The following is a 19,621-nucleotide window of genomic DNA, read 5'->3' as shown; positions in this document are numbered from 1 at the left end:
GGCAAAAACTAGCTTATGGATGGATTGGTTTTTCTGGAACTAAGTGAAAGAAAATCCTGGCAAATATTGAAAAAAGGTAAGCAACCACAAATAAATAATGTAAAAACATCTCATCATTTACATTCCTGTTTGACTATAAAAATCAGCACCAACATTTGAATTTTCACAAAATAGAAATGATTTGGTGCAGCCATATCCTTCCTTTTGCCATTTGATCTCATAGGCATGAATATTTATTTTAGTAAGATCTTATTAAGTGTGTTCTTCAGATATGGGTCATAGTTTGTTGCTGGAATTTAGAAAAACTTTTTCAAGTACTTGTACTTTATCGCAACTGCCTTTCGGACTGCCGTTAAAAGTACAGTAAAGAGTTACACACTTAAACACATAAAGCTTGAAGGAAGGCTTTACCATAGCGCACCTTTACCACTGAGCATGCACTGCTCCCCCACCCCTCGAGGAATGGGAGAAGAAAGCAGAAACAAGGAGGAGGAAATGAGAGGGAAGAATGGGTTACACAGGCATGGGGAAAAATCAAAGTCTACAAGTTCAAGGATCACTGTGGGCTCACAGTCCATCCCAGGAGGAAAGGGAAGCTCAAAACAACAGAAGTCAAATGTGAGGGAAATTTGGTATCTCTAATAGCAAGCGCACACACTCACACTTTTTCCGAGTACATAATGTAAAGGAGGAGTATGCCTGAAAAGGTGGGTGAAGGGTCTACCATGTCTGTGAGTCCACGCCCATGTGTGTCTGTCTGTGTGCAGATTCACTAAGCTATCTCAGTGTGCATTACATATGCTAGGCAAACTTAAAAGTGGACCATTGCCTAGCCACCCCAAGAGCAGTTTTTACACAGCCATTTCATCAGAATCAGCATCAGCATCAATAACCACAACCTCATGGTAATCAGTGGTGACCACAGTGGGGTCAGCAGTGGCAACAGTAGCAGCGGTAGGGTCCAGCAAGCTGGCAGCAGAGTCGGAGGAGTCACTGGTGGGGCTGGAGGTAGGGTCAGAGAGGTCAAAGATGTCACACTCTAGGTGGCAGGAGCCTGAAAGCTCAGAATGGCTGGCGATGACAGGCTTAGGGTGGCTGGTGGCAATGGGCTCAAGATAGTCAGGAGTGGTGGGCTCAGAGTGAATGGTAGCATGCTGGGTGTGGCCAGTGGTGGGTTTAGGGAAGCTGGTGGCAGGGCCGATGGCAGTCTTGGAGGGACCGGTGACAGGCTGGGGGTGGCTGGAAGAAGGCTTGAAATAGACAGAATCGGCCTTGAAATAGACAGAGGAAGGCTTGAAATGGACAGAGGCGGGTTTGGGATAGACAGTGGCAGACTTGGACTGGCCTGAGGCAGACTTAGGGTGAGCAGAGGCAGATTTGCGGTGGGCAGAGGCAGACCTGGAATGGCCAGAGGCTGGCTTGGGGTGGCCAGAGACATGCTCAGGTTGGCCAGCTGCACCATGACCAGGTAGGGGAACATTCCGGACGCTCATCGGTATTTCCTCTACAGCAGGACAGGCACGGGCACGGTCTTGTTCACGGGCTTGTGTGCGGGCACGGGTGCGGGCACGGGCGTGGGCTTGGGCCTCCTGCATCTCACGGACGTCAGTGAGGAGGCCAGAGAGGAACAGGACAGGATGCCGCATTGCGTGGAAGATGGTCCAGTATTCTCTTCGGAAATTCTCATTGAGGACACCATAGATCACCGCGTTGAGGCAGCTGTTGAAGTAGGCTATAAAGTAGGCTGCAAGATAAACCCAATTGGGGATCTTGCCTGCCATCTCCTTCGGACTGACAGCCACGAGAACAGTGAGTGCGTTGATAGGGCACCAGCACACTGCAAAGAGGAGGAAGATCACAAACATGGTTAGAAAATTTCGAACCTCAGCAAGCTGGTTGTCCGGGTTCTGTCCAGCCGGGTCACGGGCCGCCAGCACTTTGGTCCAGATCTTCACGTAGCAGAAACCCACTATGAGCAGAGGAAGGACAAAGTGGATGCAGACGATGGTCACAGCAAAGGCGGGGTTGTTCACATAGTTAAAGATGCAGGTGTAGGTGCGAGGATCATACTCGATGGTGCCAATGTACATGTTGGGTAGGACAGCCAGGACGGTCATGATCCAGGTGACAGCCAGATAAATGCAGGTATTGCGCACACTAAAGATGCGCTCATACTGGAGGCTGTGGCAGATGTAGCAGTAACGGTTGATGGCAATGGCCATGATGTTGAAGATAGAACCGACCACGCTCAGGCCTGTGATGAACCCCACCATCTGGCACTGTAACTTGCTGAGATCCCAGCCGCCGATGGCCATGGCATGTAGCATCAGAGGATAGGGGTAGACGGCCACCAGCATATCAGCCACAGAAAGGCTAACCACGAAGACGTTGCCTGAAAAACATATATGGGTGGGGGGGAGGGGGAAAGACAGAGAAGAATAAATGGTTAAGTTTCAGAAATCTACAGATCTAAGCTGGAGGGAAAGGTCAGCTGGAGTAAGTGACAATTTAGAACTCTAGGATTCTTTCAAAGAAATGCAGTCGTGTTTTTATTTTTAGTTACAAGCATGTCCCACGTGGTTTTGATGCACAAGCAGGTTCAAGCTCCTGTCCTTTCACCAAGTTTTTTGTTTTATTCCTTCCCTTCAGACAATGTCATGGCTGCTTTGGTAAAGAAGTGAAGTTACCACAGAATGAGCCTGTTGGGAGGTCCTTCACACTCCCCCACACATGGACAGATCCGCGGACACTATTTTAAACAAAAACAAAATGTAAACTTTTGGCAAGGGGGTTAGGAACGGAGCACTGAGTGCTAGATGGAGCTGTCCGTTGGAAACGGAAACAGGCTGGAAGGTGGGGATGGAGGCGTGCGAGGGAGAGTTTGGAAGGCTGTCAGGAAGTCTCAACCTCGCCTACCCCGAAAACATAAATTTGCCCCCTGCCTTCTCTAACCTAAATCACTGCATTTACAACAGCAAACGCGCCTAAAGAGAACTGCCTGAGAAAGGGCATTAGGGGCCGTCCTTGTCTTAAGCTGTCTTCCCCAGCGGGATCGGACAAGAATCTCAGACCTAACCTTGTAAATACTTACCATTTCCCAGGTAACCTAAGAGTAAAAACTGAGGCGCGTGCAGTAGAAAGGCCCTATAAAATTTTGTCTTGAGAAATAGTGAGCAAGGAGGGGGAAAAAATCAGAAAAATCTCTGCAAGTATCAGCAAAAGAGCCTGCTCCTCGCGGGGCCCCGTGCAGAGCCCGGGCATCAGCACGTTCGCTCCCCTGCACACTGGCTCCGGGCGCCCGGCCCCAGACTTTACTAGAGCTAAACACGAAATGGGGGAAGGGGAGACATGCCCCCCACTCCTGTTTCGTAGGGCGGCGATAGGAACGTTGTTTGTAAAACCTGTAAGGTCAAAGTGCAGACGCCGATCCCTTTTTCTGGGAACACCTCATTGCTAATGAGAATTGATTTGGCAAAATACTGCACTTCATCTTGGACTGGGAGAAAATGAGCACTTTTAAAAAGGCAAAGGAATGGCTCCTTCTGCCCGCTTCCGCCCACGCTGCTAAGGCGGGGCCTCTGTGTTTCTACCCAAGACTTTCTTTCTAGGGTTTTCCCTCAAAGTCATCAATTCGGAGAAGAAGAGAAGCAAAGACTTAAAAACAAAACCACGACAACCAAAACACCTTTATTTCAATTATAGAGAGAAAGGAAGGAGAAGAAGGAAAGAAGAAAAAACGGACTTTGCAGGTGCGTTCCCCCCTGGGGCGCTCCAGCTTTGGGCACCTTCGGACCGCACTGCTGGGGTACAAGTGAGATGCCAGTGGGCGGCCCCGCGCCTCTGGGGGACAGCGGAGAAATCAGACACACCCACCGATCAGAGTTTAAAAGAAAACTTCTCGTGACTGTGCCGCTCTGTGCCTCTAGAAACTTGTATTTCTCATTCCTCGTCCAAGCAAAGTAATCTTGCAGAGATTGGCGCCCTCCTATCCCTGGCACCCCTCTGGCCTAGGGACCGTCGGTGCCCACCCCCTTCAGATCCCATCCCCTTGCTCCCCCCTGCCCTCGGGCCCCAGCCAGTCAGGATCTAGGCGGCGGAGACCCTGGGCGCCGCCCCCTCCCTCCGGGAGCCGGAGCAGGGTTTTTGGGCCCCTTCGCCCCTCCTCCGCCTCCCCCTCCCAAAAGTCCTCTCTGGCCCAACCTGCAAATGTTGCTCTCGGCCCCGCCGTGTCCGCCGCCCCCGCCCCGCTCACACAGCGCCCAGCAGCCTCCTGTACGGTTTCCCGGGCCCGCTCGCAGCCGGTCCCCTCCCCTCGGCACTGGTGAAGCACGAAGGGAGTCTCGATCTGCGCTCCGCCCCATCCCAGATCCCCGCGCTTTGCAGTCTCCCTGCGGTCCCCCACTCTGCCGTCTGAGCTCTCGCTCAGCCTTCTGGCGATCCTCATCGGTTCTGCTGTCTTCTGTGCCCCCAGGACGCCGAGTTCCCAAACCTTTCCGCCGCCTCGTCCTGCGACCCCCGACATCCCGCTTACAGACTTCGGGATCTCCGCCGCAGCCGCTGCCACCGCCTGCTGCACCCAGCCGCCCGCTCGCCTCTCTCTGCCGTGCGCCCTGGGACGGGCGGACAGAGCTCGGCTCCGGCGGGCTCAGACCTCCCTGATCCACGCTCAGGCTCGAGGGGTCTGCGCTCCGCCGCCCAGGAGCCGCCCTAGAGCCACAGGGCTGCGGCGAGCGGGGGCTCGGCTGGGCTTGGGCTCCACCGCCGCCGCGCCGCGCTCCGGCAAGCGCCGCCTCGGCCGCGGAGAACTTAACTTTACCCGAGCGGGTCGCAACCCCGCTGCTCCCTCCGCGTCAATTCCTCCCGCGCTGCCTCGGCGCGGCCACCTCTGCGGCGTCCGGCTCGGCGTGCTGTCCCCGGGCGGCCGCTGGACTCTCCGCTCGGGTGCTGGCTCCCTCTGCATCAGGTCCCCGACGGGACAAGGCTCGGCGGTCTGCCGCGCACCGCGGGTACCTGAGATTTGCACTTGGACGCCCAGAGCTTCTCCGAACGTCCGCAGCCTGGAGAAGCTCTAAGTTGATGAGACCTCCCCCATGGCAGAATATCACCACCGCGATTCTCCGGGACATGGGAAGCAGGGCCGACCACACGTTCCCTATTCCAGGCACCCAAACTAACACCCTAGGGGTTGCAAGTGGCTGCACCGTGGGTAGGGAGAAGGAAGGGGGTCTTACCAGAATTTCGGAGCTTCTTGTTCTTCGACACAGCCAAAATGACCATGGAGTTGCCGATCAGGTCTACGACGATGGTGATGACCATTGCACAGAACATAAAGACGATTAGAGCCGGTGGGTAGTCCGGTTGTGGGAGTTTGCAGCCGATACAGCCATATGGGGTAGGGACCGCCAGGGTGCGTCCCATGTTGCTGCTGAGGATCGTTAGGTCCTCCCAGCCAGGTCCGGACAGCGAACACCTGCTCTGTTGCTGGGAACAGCTTCGGGAAAGCTGCCACCCCTGCGAGAGTCGGAGAGCAAATGACAGCATTCCCGCCCCTCTCCGATGAGCTTTTAAAGCCTCAAGAGGCGGCTAGCTCCACCCCAAACCCCTCCCCCCAACCAATCAGAGCTCCCTGACCGCCCCCTCTTTGATCTCTAACTGGTTTTCGACAAATCCAACGCGAGGTGTCGTCTTGCTTCCGACTGCCTTGTTTACGCTTTGCCTCTAGCCGCTCCCCCTCCCACCACTGTCCCCAGGTACCCTGCATCGTGACCGGCTCGGAATCCACCTCCCCTCCCCACATCAGCCACTGCGCATCCATTTCTAGCAAGTTCTCCCTCCCTCTTCATACGCAAACACCCTGGCACAGCCCTGTAGATTTCAGAGCAGGGCAATAGAGTCCCTCTTGGGGCCCAGGGCCAACCTAAACCAGTCTGAAGCCCCTAACAGAGTGTGGGGGGCAGCCAGTAGCCCCTTGAATCATAGATATTCACCCCTGCAGTGTCCTTGAGAGGCTCATCCCATCCTATTACTTTTGCCTGTTCAAAGCGTTCTGTACTGTGTGGGAAGCAGAGGACAGCTGCTGCCGGCGTCTTCCATCCCCAATCTGCACCCCATTCTCTAGAGAACTTATCCCCACTCCGGTGCCTGGCAGGAGCTGGTTGACTCCCTTAGTGGCAGCGGCGGGTGGCCACTCAGTCCAGTCCCAGACTTGTGTTCTCCTTAAGAAGATGGTCCCTACTCCAGGCTCTGGGAGCAGAGTTTGTACTCTGGGAGTGAGGGGAGGTCGATGGGAGTCGCTTGCCCCCAACTCTGGGACAAGTGAGAGTGTGAGCGCATCCTTTCCCCGCTGCCTGATACCCTGGAGGCTGCTCTGGGAGAAAGTTAACCCGGGGCGGGGGGGGGAGGAGCCCTTCTCTTGGACTGCCGCTGCTCAAAAAGAAACCCAAGGCGAGCGGCTCCGACTCCCGTTTCCTCTCTAGGTGCCCCGCACGCTTAACCTAGTGGCGCGGGGTGCTTGATGAGCTATGCCGGAGCGGCGGGACAGGCGCGGAGATGCCGGGCTGTGCAACCCAGAAGCCCCCTGCAGACCAGCGCCACCCTCCCCCCCCCCCCCCCAGGCATAACTCCTCTTGGTCCTTTTTCCTTGCCGGGGTCTCGTTTCGACCTCAACTGGGTTGGGCCGACCCCTGGCCCCGCGGGTCTCCCTCCCCCGGAGTCACAGTTCCCTGCGGCGCGCCCAGGCTCTCGGAGCGCACAGGCCACGCGAAATCTGAGCGGTTCGGGCTCTATATAGGGGCGAGATTCAGATAATCGGTCCCTCAACGACCTTGGTTTTGGGGGTAGATTTCGTGCCAGCTGCTCAAAGTTATGACTGTGATTGAAAAGTCTCCCAAACAATTTCAGCAAGCACCTTGAAACTTGTCCCAACTTGGCTGCAGTGCTTAGAGGGGGTTGCACTGTCCCGGAGCGCCACCATCTGGATGGTGGGGGGCGGGGGGAGGGGGAGAAGGGCTTGGGGAAGGTTTCCGCGGATGACTTCAACATTCAGGGACATTTAAGGGAAAGACAGACGCGACTGAAAAAATCAAGATCGCATGCACCTTCTCTAGCTGAAAGGTCGAAACTAGTAATGTGTCCCCTTGTGTGTTTGAACATGAACCCCTCACCTGCATCCTGCGCACCCTGAGAAGGGAATCTGCAAGAAGAACAATTTTCCGCCTGGAGTCTCTTCTCATTCAGAATCTCACTGCTCCGCCTCGCCTGGAGCCCCGGCCGCGCGCAGTCAGGGCCAAACTTAGCCAGGATTCGAGATAACCGCAGTCCCCCAACAGGCTCCGATGTCTCCCCTAAGCAACCGTAAGCTCCTAAAAAGAGGCCAAAGCTGAAAGCTCGTCCGCACGGTGAAGTCGTTCGTTCACATCCGGCTGCTGATGCAGGTTCCCCAAGGGTTTAGATCCTTTTACCTGTAGCAAAGAACGGTTTTTAATTCAAGTAAATAAAAAATTGAATGAAGAAAGAAACCAACATTCTAAGGCTTAAGGCACTGGAGCGTTCCCTACCGTACCCACTGCCCCCCTCAAAAAAAAAAAAAAAAAACTTGTAAAGGGAGCTGGCAAACTGTTATCCAGTGCACTGTCCTTCTGAGATCAGATGGCCCCAGAGCTAGTGGAGGCCCAGAACACTGGGGATTCTAGATGGACTGTGGCCTAGACTTCCTGAATGAGCAGAACAGAGGGTCACCTGATCCCTGGCCCCTGCCCCTGTTCCAACACGGCTTGATCATGACCTCATGGGACTTGGATGTTTCAATACTAGACAAGTGGAGGAGGCAACGATTTTAATAATGGGGGAAAGAGAATTCTGCATCTGGTTAATTTTCTTATTTTTATGAATTATCTTAACAAAAACTTCTGAAAATAGTCCCCATCCTGAGAAAAACAGATGGATATCAAATCCATTATGTGGGTACCTATGAAGAACAAAGCCAGTCAAGCTCTGAAAGGGTAGGACAAGCTCCATGTGCAATTATATTGAAACAGTTAAGGGGGGAGATTTTTACTGGGTAGAGGGCAATGTATATGGTTTATTTAAGCTTCCAAATGATTTTGAATTGTGTCTTTCTAAAAGACCTGCTAGGAAGTGCTAATAACTGAAGATGGAGAGAAACAATTTACTGGGGATTTGCAAGCTATTAAGATATAGATTCAAAACAGAGCAGAACTTGGACATTCCCTGGGGATCCCAGGAAAACCTTGCAAACCCATATGGAGGTTGGGAAGCTTCGAGAAAACGCAACAGATAGCAGACAGAGAATTGTATGGAGAGTTTGCAGTCCTGGAACCCAGCGGCATCCCAAGGTGATCCTTTCCCTTAGGTCACTTATTATGAGATTAGGGAGACTACATAGTCACCCAAAGGACCCCCAGCACTGAAAGCTCAGACATCCGAATTGGAGGTGGTGCCAAGGGGCATTCTGTATGGAAGGTAGATATTAAAAGATTTCCCCCCTCTTCTTGTTGATACAGAAACCTTTCATCTCAGCCTCCACATTTCTCATCTTGTTTAAGGTGTTTTATTGAAGTACACTTAATTTACAAGATTGTGTTAGTTCCCAGTGTACAGCAAAGTGATTCAGTGATTCATAAGTGTTCTTTTTAGATTCTTTTCTATTAAAGGTCATTACAGGATATTGAGTATAGTTTCCTGTGCTATACAGTAGGTCCTTGTTGTTTATCTATTTTATAGATAGTAGTGTGTATATATTAGTCCCAAACTCATAATTTATCTCCCCTCTCCCAAATTTCTCATCTTTTTAAAACTAAAGATCAGGGTTGGACTGGCAGTCAGGGTGGCAGCTGGCAACTTGGCATTCTCCTTAAAAAGTGAGTGAAAGCAAGCAAATGATTTTTTTTTTTTTCTGCACACACAAGGATAGTGCCACATCTTCAGATCTCTTATTATGGAGGCAATGGCAGAAGGTTACCTTTCATCATACTTTCATCATACTACTCCTAGAACAGGAGGCCTCTCTGTTCACCCTCCAGTACTATAATGATACCTCACTTGTAATTAGTGCCTTGTAAGTTAAAATAAGCATTTTATACTTTTCAAAATCTCATCAGGAATATATTCTCACAGCAATGCCACTTAACAGGTGGGGAAACTGAGGCACCAAGAGGAGAAAGGACTTCCCCAAAGCCATGCCAACGTTAATGGAGGAGCTCAGGCTTAAACACAGGCCCAATATCCTCTCAGCCCAGGGCCTTTCTCCCACAACCCAACTTCATAAGATAGTGTTTTGCTCTGAGACTTGATAGGGTGGGTTCTGTGTTCTCCTATTTGTTATTGTTCTATTTTTGGTTTGATTATTTTTATTGAGATACATTCACATACCATATTCACCTTTTTCAAGTGCACAGTTGAATGTGTTTTCTATACAGTCCCTCAGTTGTGTGACCATCATTACTATCAATATTAAGTTTCAGAACATTTTCGTCCACCCAAAAACAAATTCTGTATCCATCAGCAGTCCCTCCCCATTGCCTCCAACCCCCCAGCTCCTAGCAGTCACTAATCTGATTCGTGTCTCATATACATAGAATCGTACAAAATGTGGCCTTTTGCGTCTGGTTACTTTCCCTCAGCATAGTGTCTTCCAGGTTCATCCATGTTGCAGCATGTATTAGTGCTTCATCCCTGCCTATGGCCATATAGTATTCCACAGATGGAAAGACCACATTTTGTTTATCTAATCATCCATCAATGGATCTTTGGACTATTTCTGAAGTGAAGTGAAAGTCGCTCAGTCGTGTCCAACTCTTGTGATCCCATGGACTATACAGTCCATGGAATTCTCCAGGCCAGAATACTAGAGTGGGTAGCCTTTCCCTTCTCCAGGGGATCTTCCCAACCCAGGGATCAAACCCAGGTCTCCCACATTGCAGGTGGATTCCTTACTAGCTGAGCCACAAGGAAGCCTATTTCTACTATTTCTACTTTTTGGCTATTATGAGTAATGTTGCTATGAACATTTTGAGTTTACTTTCAGCCCCCAAGCAGCCACTGGCCCAAGAAAGACAGAGGGCTTCTGAGTGCCAGTTCACACCTCCTCTCTCACCCTGGGAGGGTAGAACAGCCAAGGACTGGGAGCCTCCGAACTCCTCTGACCTTACTAGATCTTGTGCTGAAGCCACATGAGAGCATTGATCATCGATTTAATGTATGAAAAGTGGCAAAATGAGAATTTGGGGCAAACCCAGTAAGAGTGAAAATGTCTTTCAGTTTGAGTACAAGCAAAACATAGTCCATTTGTTCTTGAACCTTTGGGGGGTGTCTTATCTCCTCTTGGGATGGTACACAGCAGTCTGGAAGGTGCTCAGTACATCTAGTCCCTACTACCCCAGCACCAAGCAGATGCCCGAAGCATGGAGGGCATTGACCCAATTCTTGAATATGAAAACAAGCTAGGACCCAGCTCTGCCACTGGTCAGCTGCATGAGCTTGCACATGTGACTTAGCCTCTCTGTCTCATTTCCTCAGCTATAAAATGAAAATAATAATAGTGCCTCATAACTCATCCTAGAATGGATGGGAGAGTTAAATGAGACAATATATGCAAGCACTTAGAACACTCTCAAGAATGGAGTAAGCATTCAATAACCACTAGTTGTTATTCTCCTTATTCTGAATGTTTCTAATACTCTATAAGCTCTATTTGGTTACACTTCCATAGAGGACAGAGACTCTTTGAGACATCAGAGACTCTGCCCTCAGCTGGCTCTTGCCTCTAGGCTCTAATTCCTAGCAGAAGCCACCCAATGGGCACTTACCATCATCTCAGTCCACCATGACATGTGGCAATATGTTAGATGGAAAGGGACATACAGAGTGACTTGTCTTTTCACTGGTACCTGAGATGTGTCACTGATAGGATTTGTGTATTTTCCATTAGAAGGAAGAATCAGATTTCTTTTTTATTAATTTTATTGGAGTATTGTTGCTTTACAATATTGTTTCCACTGTATAACAAAGTCAATTGGCCACCAAGTTCCAAGTGAAAGTCATTCAGTTGTGTCCTCCTCTTTACAACCCCATGGACTGTAGCCTGCCAGGCTCTTCTATCCATGGAATTCTCCAGTCAAGAATACTGAAGTGGGTAGCCATTACATTCTGCAGGGGATCTTTCCAACCCAGGGCTCGAACCCAAGTATCCCACATATATCCCCCCTTTTTTGGATTTCCTTCTCATCTAGCTCAGCACAGAGCACTGAGCACTGAGTAGAGTTCCCTAAGCTACACAGTAGATTCTCATTGGTGGTGGTTTAGTCACTAAGTCATTTCCGACTCTTGCCATCCCATGGACTGGGAACATACCGGGCTATTCTGTCCATGGGATTCTCCAGGCAAGAATACTGGATTGCCATTTGGAATGGATTGCCATTTCTTTCTCCAGGCGAGATTCTCTTTAGTTATCTATTTTATACATAGCGTCTCTAGTGTATACATGTCAATCCCAATCTCCCAATTCCTCCCACCCTGCTTCCCCTCTTGATGTCCATATGTTGGTTCTCTACATCTGTCCATTTCTGTTTTGCAAATAAGATCATCTATACCGTTTTGTAGATTCCATATATATGCATTAACATACAATGTTAGTTTCTGGATTTCTTGACATACTCCATGGAAGATGGTTGGTCCAGAGGCAGGTCAGATCTGAAGTCCACAGCAGGCTGAGGAAGCTGGGTTTTGACAGAACATAGGACCAGCCCAGGCTGAGGAAGGTCTAGTTCCAGATCAAGGGTGGGCGGCAGGACTCCAGGGGCAAGACTGGAATCTCAAAGGATTTAGGCAGGAATCAAGCCACTGGAAAGGGGAGCCAGCCAGGTCACGACATTCACCAACTCAGGAGCAGTTTGGGGCAGGAGATTTGTTTTCCTAAACAGACTATGTCTGGTCACATTTACATTACCAACTTGGAGACACTCTTCAGATTTGTTAAATGAACAAGAGAATGATTGTCCTCTCCAAATCCTCTAGGCTTAATTCATCATGGCTAGGACCACTTTATCTTCCCCCCTAGTTGAGTCATTAGAGGGAGAAGGACTCATCCATTTTCTTTAGCACAATCAGGGACTCACCAAAACAATTAGCAGCCCGTATTTCCAGAATCCCAGTGCCTGATAAATACTCCAGGTTAGGTGGTGCAAATCAAAGACTTACCAGGGAGAGGAGCAGCACATTAATTACTTGTAGTAACACATGGACTCCTGTCCCCTTATTCAATTTACCTGATAATTAGAGCTTAATGAACAATATCCATTTTCCTAGCTGCTCATTCTAGCCAAGCATGATCACCCGTGCGTTTAAAGACTGTCCCCCTTATTAATCAACCTTATGACTTCTGGTGCAATAAGCAGCTTGTCCCAGGGGCTCTTCTTTAGCTCTCTCTATTGCAAAGCATAGGACATGGGTACCTATCAGGGCCCAAGCCCATCTTCTTCCTCCCCAGTTGGTCCACTCAGCCCCTAATGCTGGCTCACGTGTGGGTGTCCTTCTGAGCAGCCAGCCATGGTTCTGAAGGCTGTGTTCACATATTCACATTCAGTCCTGACAATAGCCCTATGAGACAGGCACAATGACTATCCCTGTTTCACAGATAAAGAAGCTGAGGCCAGAAAGGTTATGCCACTTGTTCCAGGTTGCCCAGTAAGTCTAACTTGGGTGGTCTGACTCCAGAGTCTGTAGCTTCCCCCAAGATACCTCACTGATTGCAGGCCTTGTTCTTGGCTCTTTGGTCCTGCTTCTCAAACTGAGTGCAAATTAGAGCCACCAGAACTCCTTAGGGAAAATTCCACTTTCAAAGGCTGCCCCCCCTAGAGATTCTGATTTGGTAGGTCTGGGGTGGAGCCCCGGAATCTGCATGTTTCCCAAGTGCCCCCAGTAATTCTCAAGGACCCCTCTTAGAAAAACCCTGCTCTTACCACCCAGGTTTGCCCCTAGCTCCTGGCAACTGAAGGAAGTCTAGACCTGGCAGTCAGTGACTCAGAGCCCAGGCTGCTCCTGAGACTGAGATCCTGCTGGGACTTTGCGTGAGTGTATGTGTGCACGCTAAGTTGCTTCAGCTGTGTCTGAGTCTTTGCGACCCTTTGGACTGTAGTCCTCCAGGCTCCTCTGTCCATGGGGGTTCTCCAGGCAAGAATACTGGAGTGGCTTGCCATGCCCTCCTCCAGGGGATCTTCTTGACCCAGGGATCGAATCCATGTCTCTTACGTCTCCTGCATTGTTAGTCAGGATCTTTACGACTATATACCTGTTCTAGTTCATAAACTCCTGGCCCAATGCCTGAGGATAACGTGTTCAGCTCCCTGGTAACAGGGCCACCTTGCTGCCAGAGGCCTGACCACACTCCCTTCCTGCTGTCCCCTGGTGGCCTGCTGAGGGGAGTTGCCTATGTTAGCAGATGAAAATATAGGATGTCCAGTTGAAATTGAATTTCTAATAAATACTAACAAAATCTTACTATTATGTGTATGTTCTGTGCCATATTTGGGCATTCTTATACTACAAAATATCCATTGTTTATTGGAAATTTAAATGTAACTGGGCATCCTATATTTTATCTAGCAACCCTATGACTGATCATAAATAAGTCAAATATGAGGACTTGGCATTGGCTGCTAAAGAGCCTTCCTTCCTCTCACACTTTCCCTCAGAAAGGGGCTTGGTCAGTTCTGAGCAGCAGACTATTGATTCAAGCCAGAGGAGCCCCGTTTGCCCTGTGGCTATCATCTGGCCATCTTGCCTCCGGTGGATACTGACTGTGCATGTTTCCCGATTGCTTTATCCAGCATCCTCCATCCACACAGGAGATTCCTGAGCCATCCTAAAAGAAGTCCTTGCCTCTCATTTGCCTGAGATACACAGCACTATGGGGCTGTCCCTCTAAATAGCAGCTTGGCTACAAGTAGACTGTACTTTAAGGTACTGACATTTCCATGTTTTCGTTTTGGCTAATATTTGATACCATTGCCTTTTTGCTATAGATGACATCTTAAAGGTATAGTAAGTATCTCTCAGAACCTCAGTTTTAGATGCCCTGGAAGATGTAGGTTTGGGGGATTCTTTGCAAGACTCCTCCCAGAGAATTTTGTATAACCCATTTCACCTATAGTCAGGTCATCTCAGGGCTGCCTCCAAATTTGGTGAACTTCCATCTAGCTATTTTTACACGATGTTATTGGAAAAGACCCTGATGCTGGGAAATGCTGAGGTCAGGAGAAGGGAATGACAGAGGATGAGATGGTTAGATGGTATCACTGACTTGATGAAACATGAGTTTGAGCAAGCTCTGGGAGATGGTGATGGGCAGGGAAACCTGGTGTGCTGCAGTCCATGGGGTCACAAAGAGTGAGACACAACTGAGTGACTGAACAACAACAGTAACTGTCAAGCAGTCAGGAAAAAATTTTACTTTCACTTATATAATTTGATCACCTTAGCCACCGGATCAGGTCAGAACTGTCTAATGTTCCTTCTGTGTCCATCTCAGGCAGAAGGGGATACATGAGTGAAAGGTGGGAACTTGTGCCTGGAGAGGAGGGCATGTGGAGGGCCAACCAAGGAGACATGACTGTCTAGAATATTAAAGAAGATGAAGGACAAACTGCAATGAGACAACCATTTGCTTGTAGAGTCACTAAAGGAAACCTTTGGAACTTTCTGTAAAAGGAGACAAATGAGGAAGCAATCCTACACTAGCCCAAGTCAAAAAAGCGCCAAGCCCTCACAGGTACTTCTGTTTGTTCATTGCTGAGGCTGACATCAATTGGCAGGACCCAAGGCCCCAGGTAATTAGATCAAGGCAATTACTGTGTTCCAGGGACACTTGGATGCACTGAGTTCTCACCTGGAAGAGAAACCATAGGCATTTTGGAGCCTCTTCCTTCTGCCTTACCTGCAAGACTCTGATCTGAGGGGACACCTGATAGACTAAGTGTCAAAAAGAAGCCCCTGGGATTTCCCTAGCAGTCCAGTGGTTGAAACTTCACAATTCCAGTGCAGGGGCTAAGGGTTCAATCCCCAGTCAGGGAACTAAGATTCCATATGCTGATCAGTGAAGCCAATAAATAAATCAAATAACTTTTTAAAAAAAGAAGCTTCCTGCCTGCCCTACATCTTCAGAAGGCCTCCTGACAATATGCTAGGAGTTCTGGTACTTCTGAACCCTCTTAAACAGATATCTCGTATTTAAGTTTCATTTTCTAATCAAACTTATCTTACTTTCCAGCCTTGTTTTCCCATTGTGTTTCCTGTTCTCCCTGAGGCACATTCATTTTCACAAAATAGCACACAAAAAGAGCTTTTTTGTGACTTTCCCTCCTCTTGGCATTCCCTTTAATGAAAAACTCAAGTGATTTGACTGGAGAGAGTTTTGAAGTGATCACCATACCCTTTCCTTCACCCTGTGGCCCTAGTCGCCATATTCTGCAGTCTTGGAGAAGGAAGACTTCTGCACCTACCTAGCCCTTCACCAGACAGACCGGAACACAGCAGTCCACCCTCCATGCCCAGTGATAATGGCAACAGTCCCTCCTTATCAATGGCCTCCAAGTATCAGGCATGGGGCCTCTTCTCATTTCTTCCTCACCACAGACCAGAGGGATGGCAATATTATGAGGGAACAGAGGCTTAGAGTGGGACAGGGGCTTTCTCCCTTCAGGTACATTCTCTCCTTCCTTTCACTCCTTCACTCTTCCTCTTCATGCCCCCAGCCAGGATAGACCCAGTCTCTCGTGGTGGGGGTGCGGACTGGCACTGGATGTGTCTGTGATAGGGAGAGTTTTGGGGGCTTCCCAAGTAGCTCAGTGGTAAAGAATCCACCTGGCAATGCAGGAGACACAGGAGACATGGGTTCGATCCCTGGGTTGGGAAGATCCCCTGGAGAAGGAAATGGCAATCCACTCCAATATTCTTGCATGGGGAATTCCATGGACAGAAGAGCCTGGCAGGCTATAGTCCATGGGGTGGCAAAGAGTCAGACACAACTGAGCACACTCACATGCATGCTAGGAAGAGTTTACCCTGGGTTGGAACTGACTAGTTAAACACTGCCTCCGCCTGCTTGGTGATAGAACCCTGAGATCCTAGGCCTCACACAGGCCCTGGAAGGCCATCTTAGTTCCACCTGGTTTTCTCTGTAGCAGCCACTCCAGTGCGAAATGCTCAGGGCCAGGCTCCATTACCACTGGACCACAAGCGCTAAACCAAGACACTGGTTTGGCATGAAATGCCTTTCTCTGCTGCAAGCTGTGCTTCATGACTCCCATGTGGAGACATGGGTATGGGAACCTGGAACATTCTTTCAAGCTCTCCTTTGACCGTGCCTTTGGTTAGTAATATGTAACTAGGAGTATGTTGGGCTGTTTCTTGTTGCCAAGATAAGTTCTCTCCTTCCAGGCTCAGTTACCAAGAGCTACTTTTGGGCTGCTTTTTGTGAAATGCATCTGGTCTATAGTTTTCTTTATGGAAGATAATGATTAATTACTGATTAAACTTCTTTGATGACTATAGTATTGTTCAAGTTTCTATTTCTTACATCCTAGGAATAAATCCCTCTTGGTCATGGTGTAAAATTGTTTTAATATGCTGTCAAATTTGGTTTGCTAGTAATTTTTTAACATTATCTGCATCAATTTCTTTTTTAATTTTGTCTTTGGTTTAGTATCAGGTTGATGATGGCCTTATAGAATGAGTTTGTTAAGTGTTCTGACATCTCTCAGGGGAGAGTTTAATTCTTCTTTAAAATGGCTGAATTCACTGATATGACAGATAGAAACCAGTCTCTCGAGGAGCTGGCAAACAGTTTAGAGAGTTGCTATTTCAGTTCACTAGGCTCTCTCTGTTTCGTGGAACAGCACTTGGGCTGGACTGCAACTCCCCTAAACCACAGCAAAAGGGCAAGCATTAGTAAAAATGCCATGAAATTCCCTACTGTTTTAAAAGCTGTTTTTTTTTCTTGATTGGGCATTGGCTTGGTTGCTATAGACCTTTGATTGATTTACAGAACTATAAAGTTATTTTAGTCAGTTTCTAGTTGTTTCTTTGTATTTCTGTTGGAATATGAGAACCTCGAGCTTCCTGGATGGCCATGTTCTTAGTGTCAATTTTCTGGGAATTTATCCATTTCACCTACATTATCAAATATATTGAGACAAAGTTGTTTATATAACCCTTTTTATCTTTTTAATTTCTGTGCAAATGTAGTGATATAATTTTATTCACTCTAAATCTTTGTTATCAGTGCACTTTCTTTTATTCTTTCATCAATTTCTTCAAAAGTTTGATTTTCTGATTTCTTTCAAAGCTTTTGTCCTCTTTGACCTCTCCATTGTGTGCTTGATTTCTAGTTCATTCACTTCTCTTTTTATCTTCATTATTTTATTGTTTCTCCTTTTGAGGAGATTAATCTGCTCTTCTTTACTCATTTTTTAGATGGATGCCTAGATATTAATTTTACTCTTTTTTTCTTTTTCTAATATACCCATTTAAGGTTATAAATTTCACTCTAAGCTGTTTGTTAGTTGCATTCCACAATTTTTAATATACAACATTTCCATTATTATTAAGATCTAGTTATCTTTTTTCCCTTAAAATACCTTTTGTGACTCACAGGTTATTTAAAATTATGTTTCTTAATTTCCAAACATATACAGGCATACTAGGAATTCTTTTGCTGTTGACTTTACTTCTATCATAGTCAAAAACATGTTGTATATGATTTAAGCCTTTTAAATTTGTCAAGCCTTGCTTCCTGGCCCCAAATATGGTCAATGTTTATGACTGTGTGCTTAAAAATAGTATGTATTCTGTGACTCCTGAATGCAGTCTTCTGTATATGTATGTTAGGACAAGTTATAACCATGTTATTTTAATCTTTTGTATCACTATTGACTTTTTGTCTTTTTTGCTTCATCAATTTCTAAGCAGTGTATTACAATCTATCACTGTGATTGTGAATTAATCAATTTCCATTTAATAGTTCTGGAAATTATTACTTTATATATTTTAACTTTGTGTTATTACTTCCACATACATTTCTAATCATTATTGAAGTTTCTGTCATTACAAAATAATTCTATACTTAATTATGCTTTTTGCCTTAAAGTCTGTTTTGTCTGATATTAAGACACCCAAACCAGCTTCCTTTTAGTTAGTAACATCATAGTATTTCTTTTTCTATCCTCTTAAAATTTCAATCTTTTGTATTTATTTTCTAGATGAGTCTCTTATAAATAGCATTTGGTTTTGGCTTGTGTTTCTCCAGACTGATATCTGTGGTCTTTTAACTGGAGTGCTTAGTTCAGTTAGTGAATGCCCAAAATAGTACAGCTGTTAACATTAACTAGATTCATTGAGTACCTTTTACAACCATCCCATTTTAATCCTTCTGCCAGTGTGAAAGTTATCATCTCTGATTCTAACCCAGATTTACAACATCATGACTTATTTATGAAGTTTGGATTTAATCAGTACCTTCACTCTCTTCCCAGATGATGTAATGATCTGAGAACACTTTAACTCACTTTAATCCCTCCCAACTTAAAGATGACTATTTTCAACTGTTTTAATTTGAACTTTTATCTCAAACCTCAGAAGACATTATTATAATTTCAGTTGGTAAATGTTCATTTAGTTTTATCCACAAATTTTAAACTTTCTTGTTCTTCATTCTTTCTAACAAGTTGGATTTTCATTCTCAGATTTCTATCCTTCTGACTGAAGTACATTCTCTTAGTTTTTGTCTTTTTCCTCTGATTCCTAAGATATAATTTTGTTAAGTGGACAGTTGTTTATTCTGAACACATTAAGGATAACATTTCACTGCCTTGTGTGATTTTAATTTGCTTTTGAGAAATCAGCTATCAATATAACTGGCACTGTTTATAATAACCTTTTTTCTTCTTTGATTGCTTTAAATTTTTTTTGTGTTGCAATTTTCAGTTTTGCAAATTCACCACAATATGTAAAAGTTAGATTTATTTTCATTCATTTTTCTTGGACTTGACCAGCCTTCTTGAATGTATAGGTTGCTATCTTTTAGTATTTCTGGAAAATTCGTCTTCAAATGTTGCCAATTCCCTCTCACTCTCCTTCTAGAACTCAAGTAAACATATGGTAGACTTTCTCCCTCTGTTATAAATACCACTTGGCCATGTTTACGTATTTTCCATCCCTTTGTCTTCCTGTTCTGCATTCTGGATACTTACTAATTCTTTGTGTATGTGCTCAGTCCCTCAGGCATGTCTGACTCTGAGGCCCCATGGACTTTAGCCCACCAGGCTCCCCCCATCCATGGGATTCTCCAGGCAAGAATACTGGAGTGGGTTGCCATTTCCTTTTCCAGAGGATCTTCCTGACCCAAGAATCAAAGTTCTTTCCCACTGTGCCACCTGGGAAGCCCTAATTCTATCTTTGGCTCTGTTTGACTTGTTCATCTATTTTTAATTTCTAGAAGTCATATTATTTTGTTTTTAAAATCTCCTTGGTTACTTCTTTTGGATACCTGTACCAAGAAGAAATGTTTAAGCTTCAGTTGGGATGATTTGAGAGAATAGCATTGAAACAT

At 46.8% G+C, this 19,621-nt stretch overlaps 1 protein-coding gene across 1 annotated transcript; it reads right to left on the bottom strand.

Moving 5' to 3' along the window:
- Positions 1-851: 851 nt before the first annotated feature.
- On the bottom strand, positions 852-5,418 carry GPR50 (G protein-coupled receptor 50). Its single transcript, XM_061136238.1, has 2 exons — positions 5,232-5,418; positions 852-2,392 (listed from the first exon to the last, which is right to left on the bottom strand). The coding sequence occupies exons 1-2, from the start codon at positions 5,416-5,418 to the stop codon at positions 852-854; spliced, it is 1,728 nt and encodes a 575-aa protein (XP_060992221.1).
- Positions 5,419-19,621: the final 14,203 nt, after the last annotated feature.

Source organism: Dama dama, chromosome X (assembly GCF_033118175.1).
Source record: "Dama dama isolate Ldn47 chromosome X, ASM3311817v1, whole genome shotgun sequence".
Taxonomy (NCBI): domain Eukaryota; kingdom Metazoa; phylum Chordata; class Mammalia; order Artiodactyla; family Cervidae; genus Dama; species Dama dama.
The sequence above is the reverse complement of the archived record's forward strand: the minus strand, read 5'-3'. Positions and strand labels throughout refer to the sequence as shown.

What these genes read in the sequence shown, in the direction of transcription:
- GPR50 (XM_061136238.1), bottom strand. Translation starts at nt 5,418, where the DNA reads ATGGGACGCACCCTGGCGGTCCCTACCCCATATGGCTGTATCGGCTGC. An exon ending in CAAGAAGCTCCGAAATTCTG is followed by an intron (nt 2,393 to 5,231) that starts GTAAGACCCCCT and finishes TATGTTTTTCAG; the next exon opens with GCAACGTCTTCGTGGTTAGC.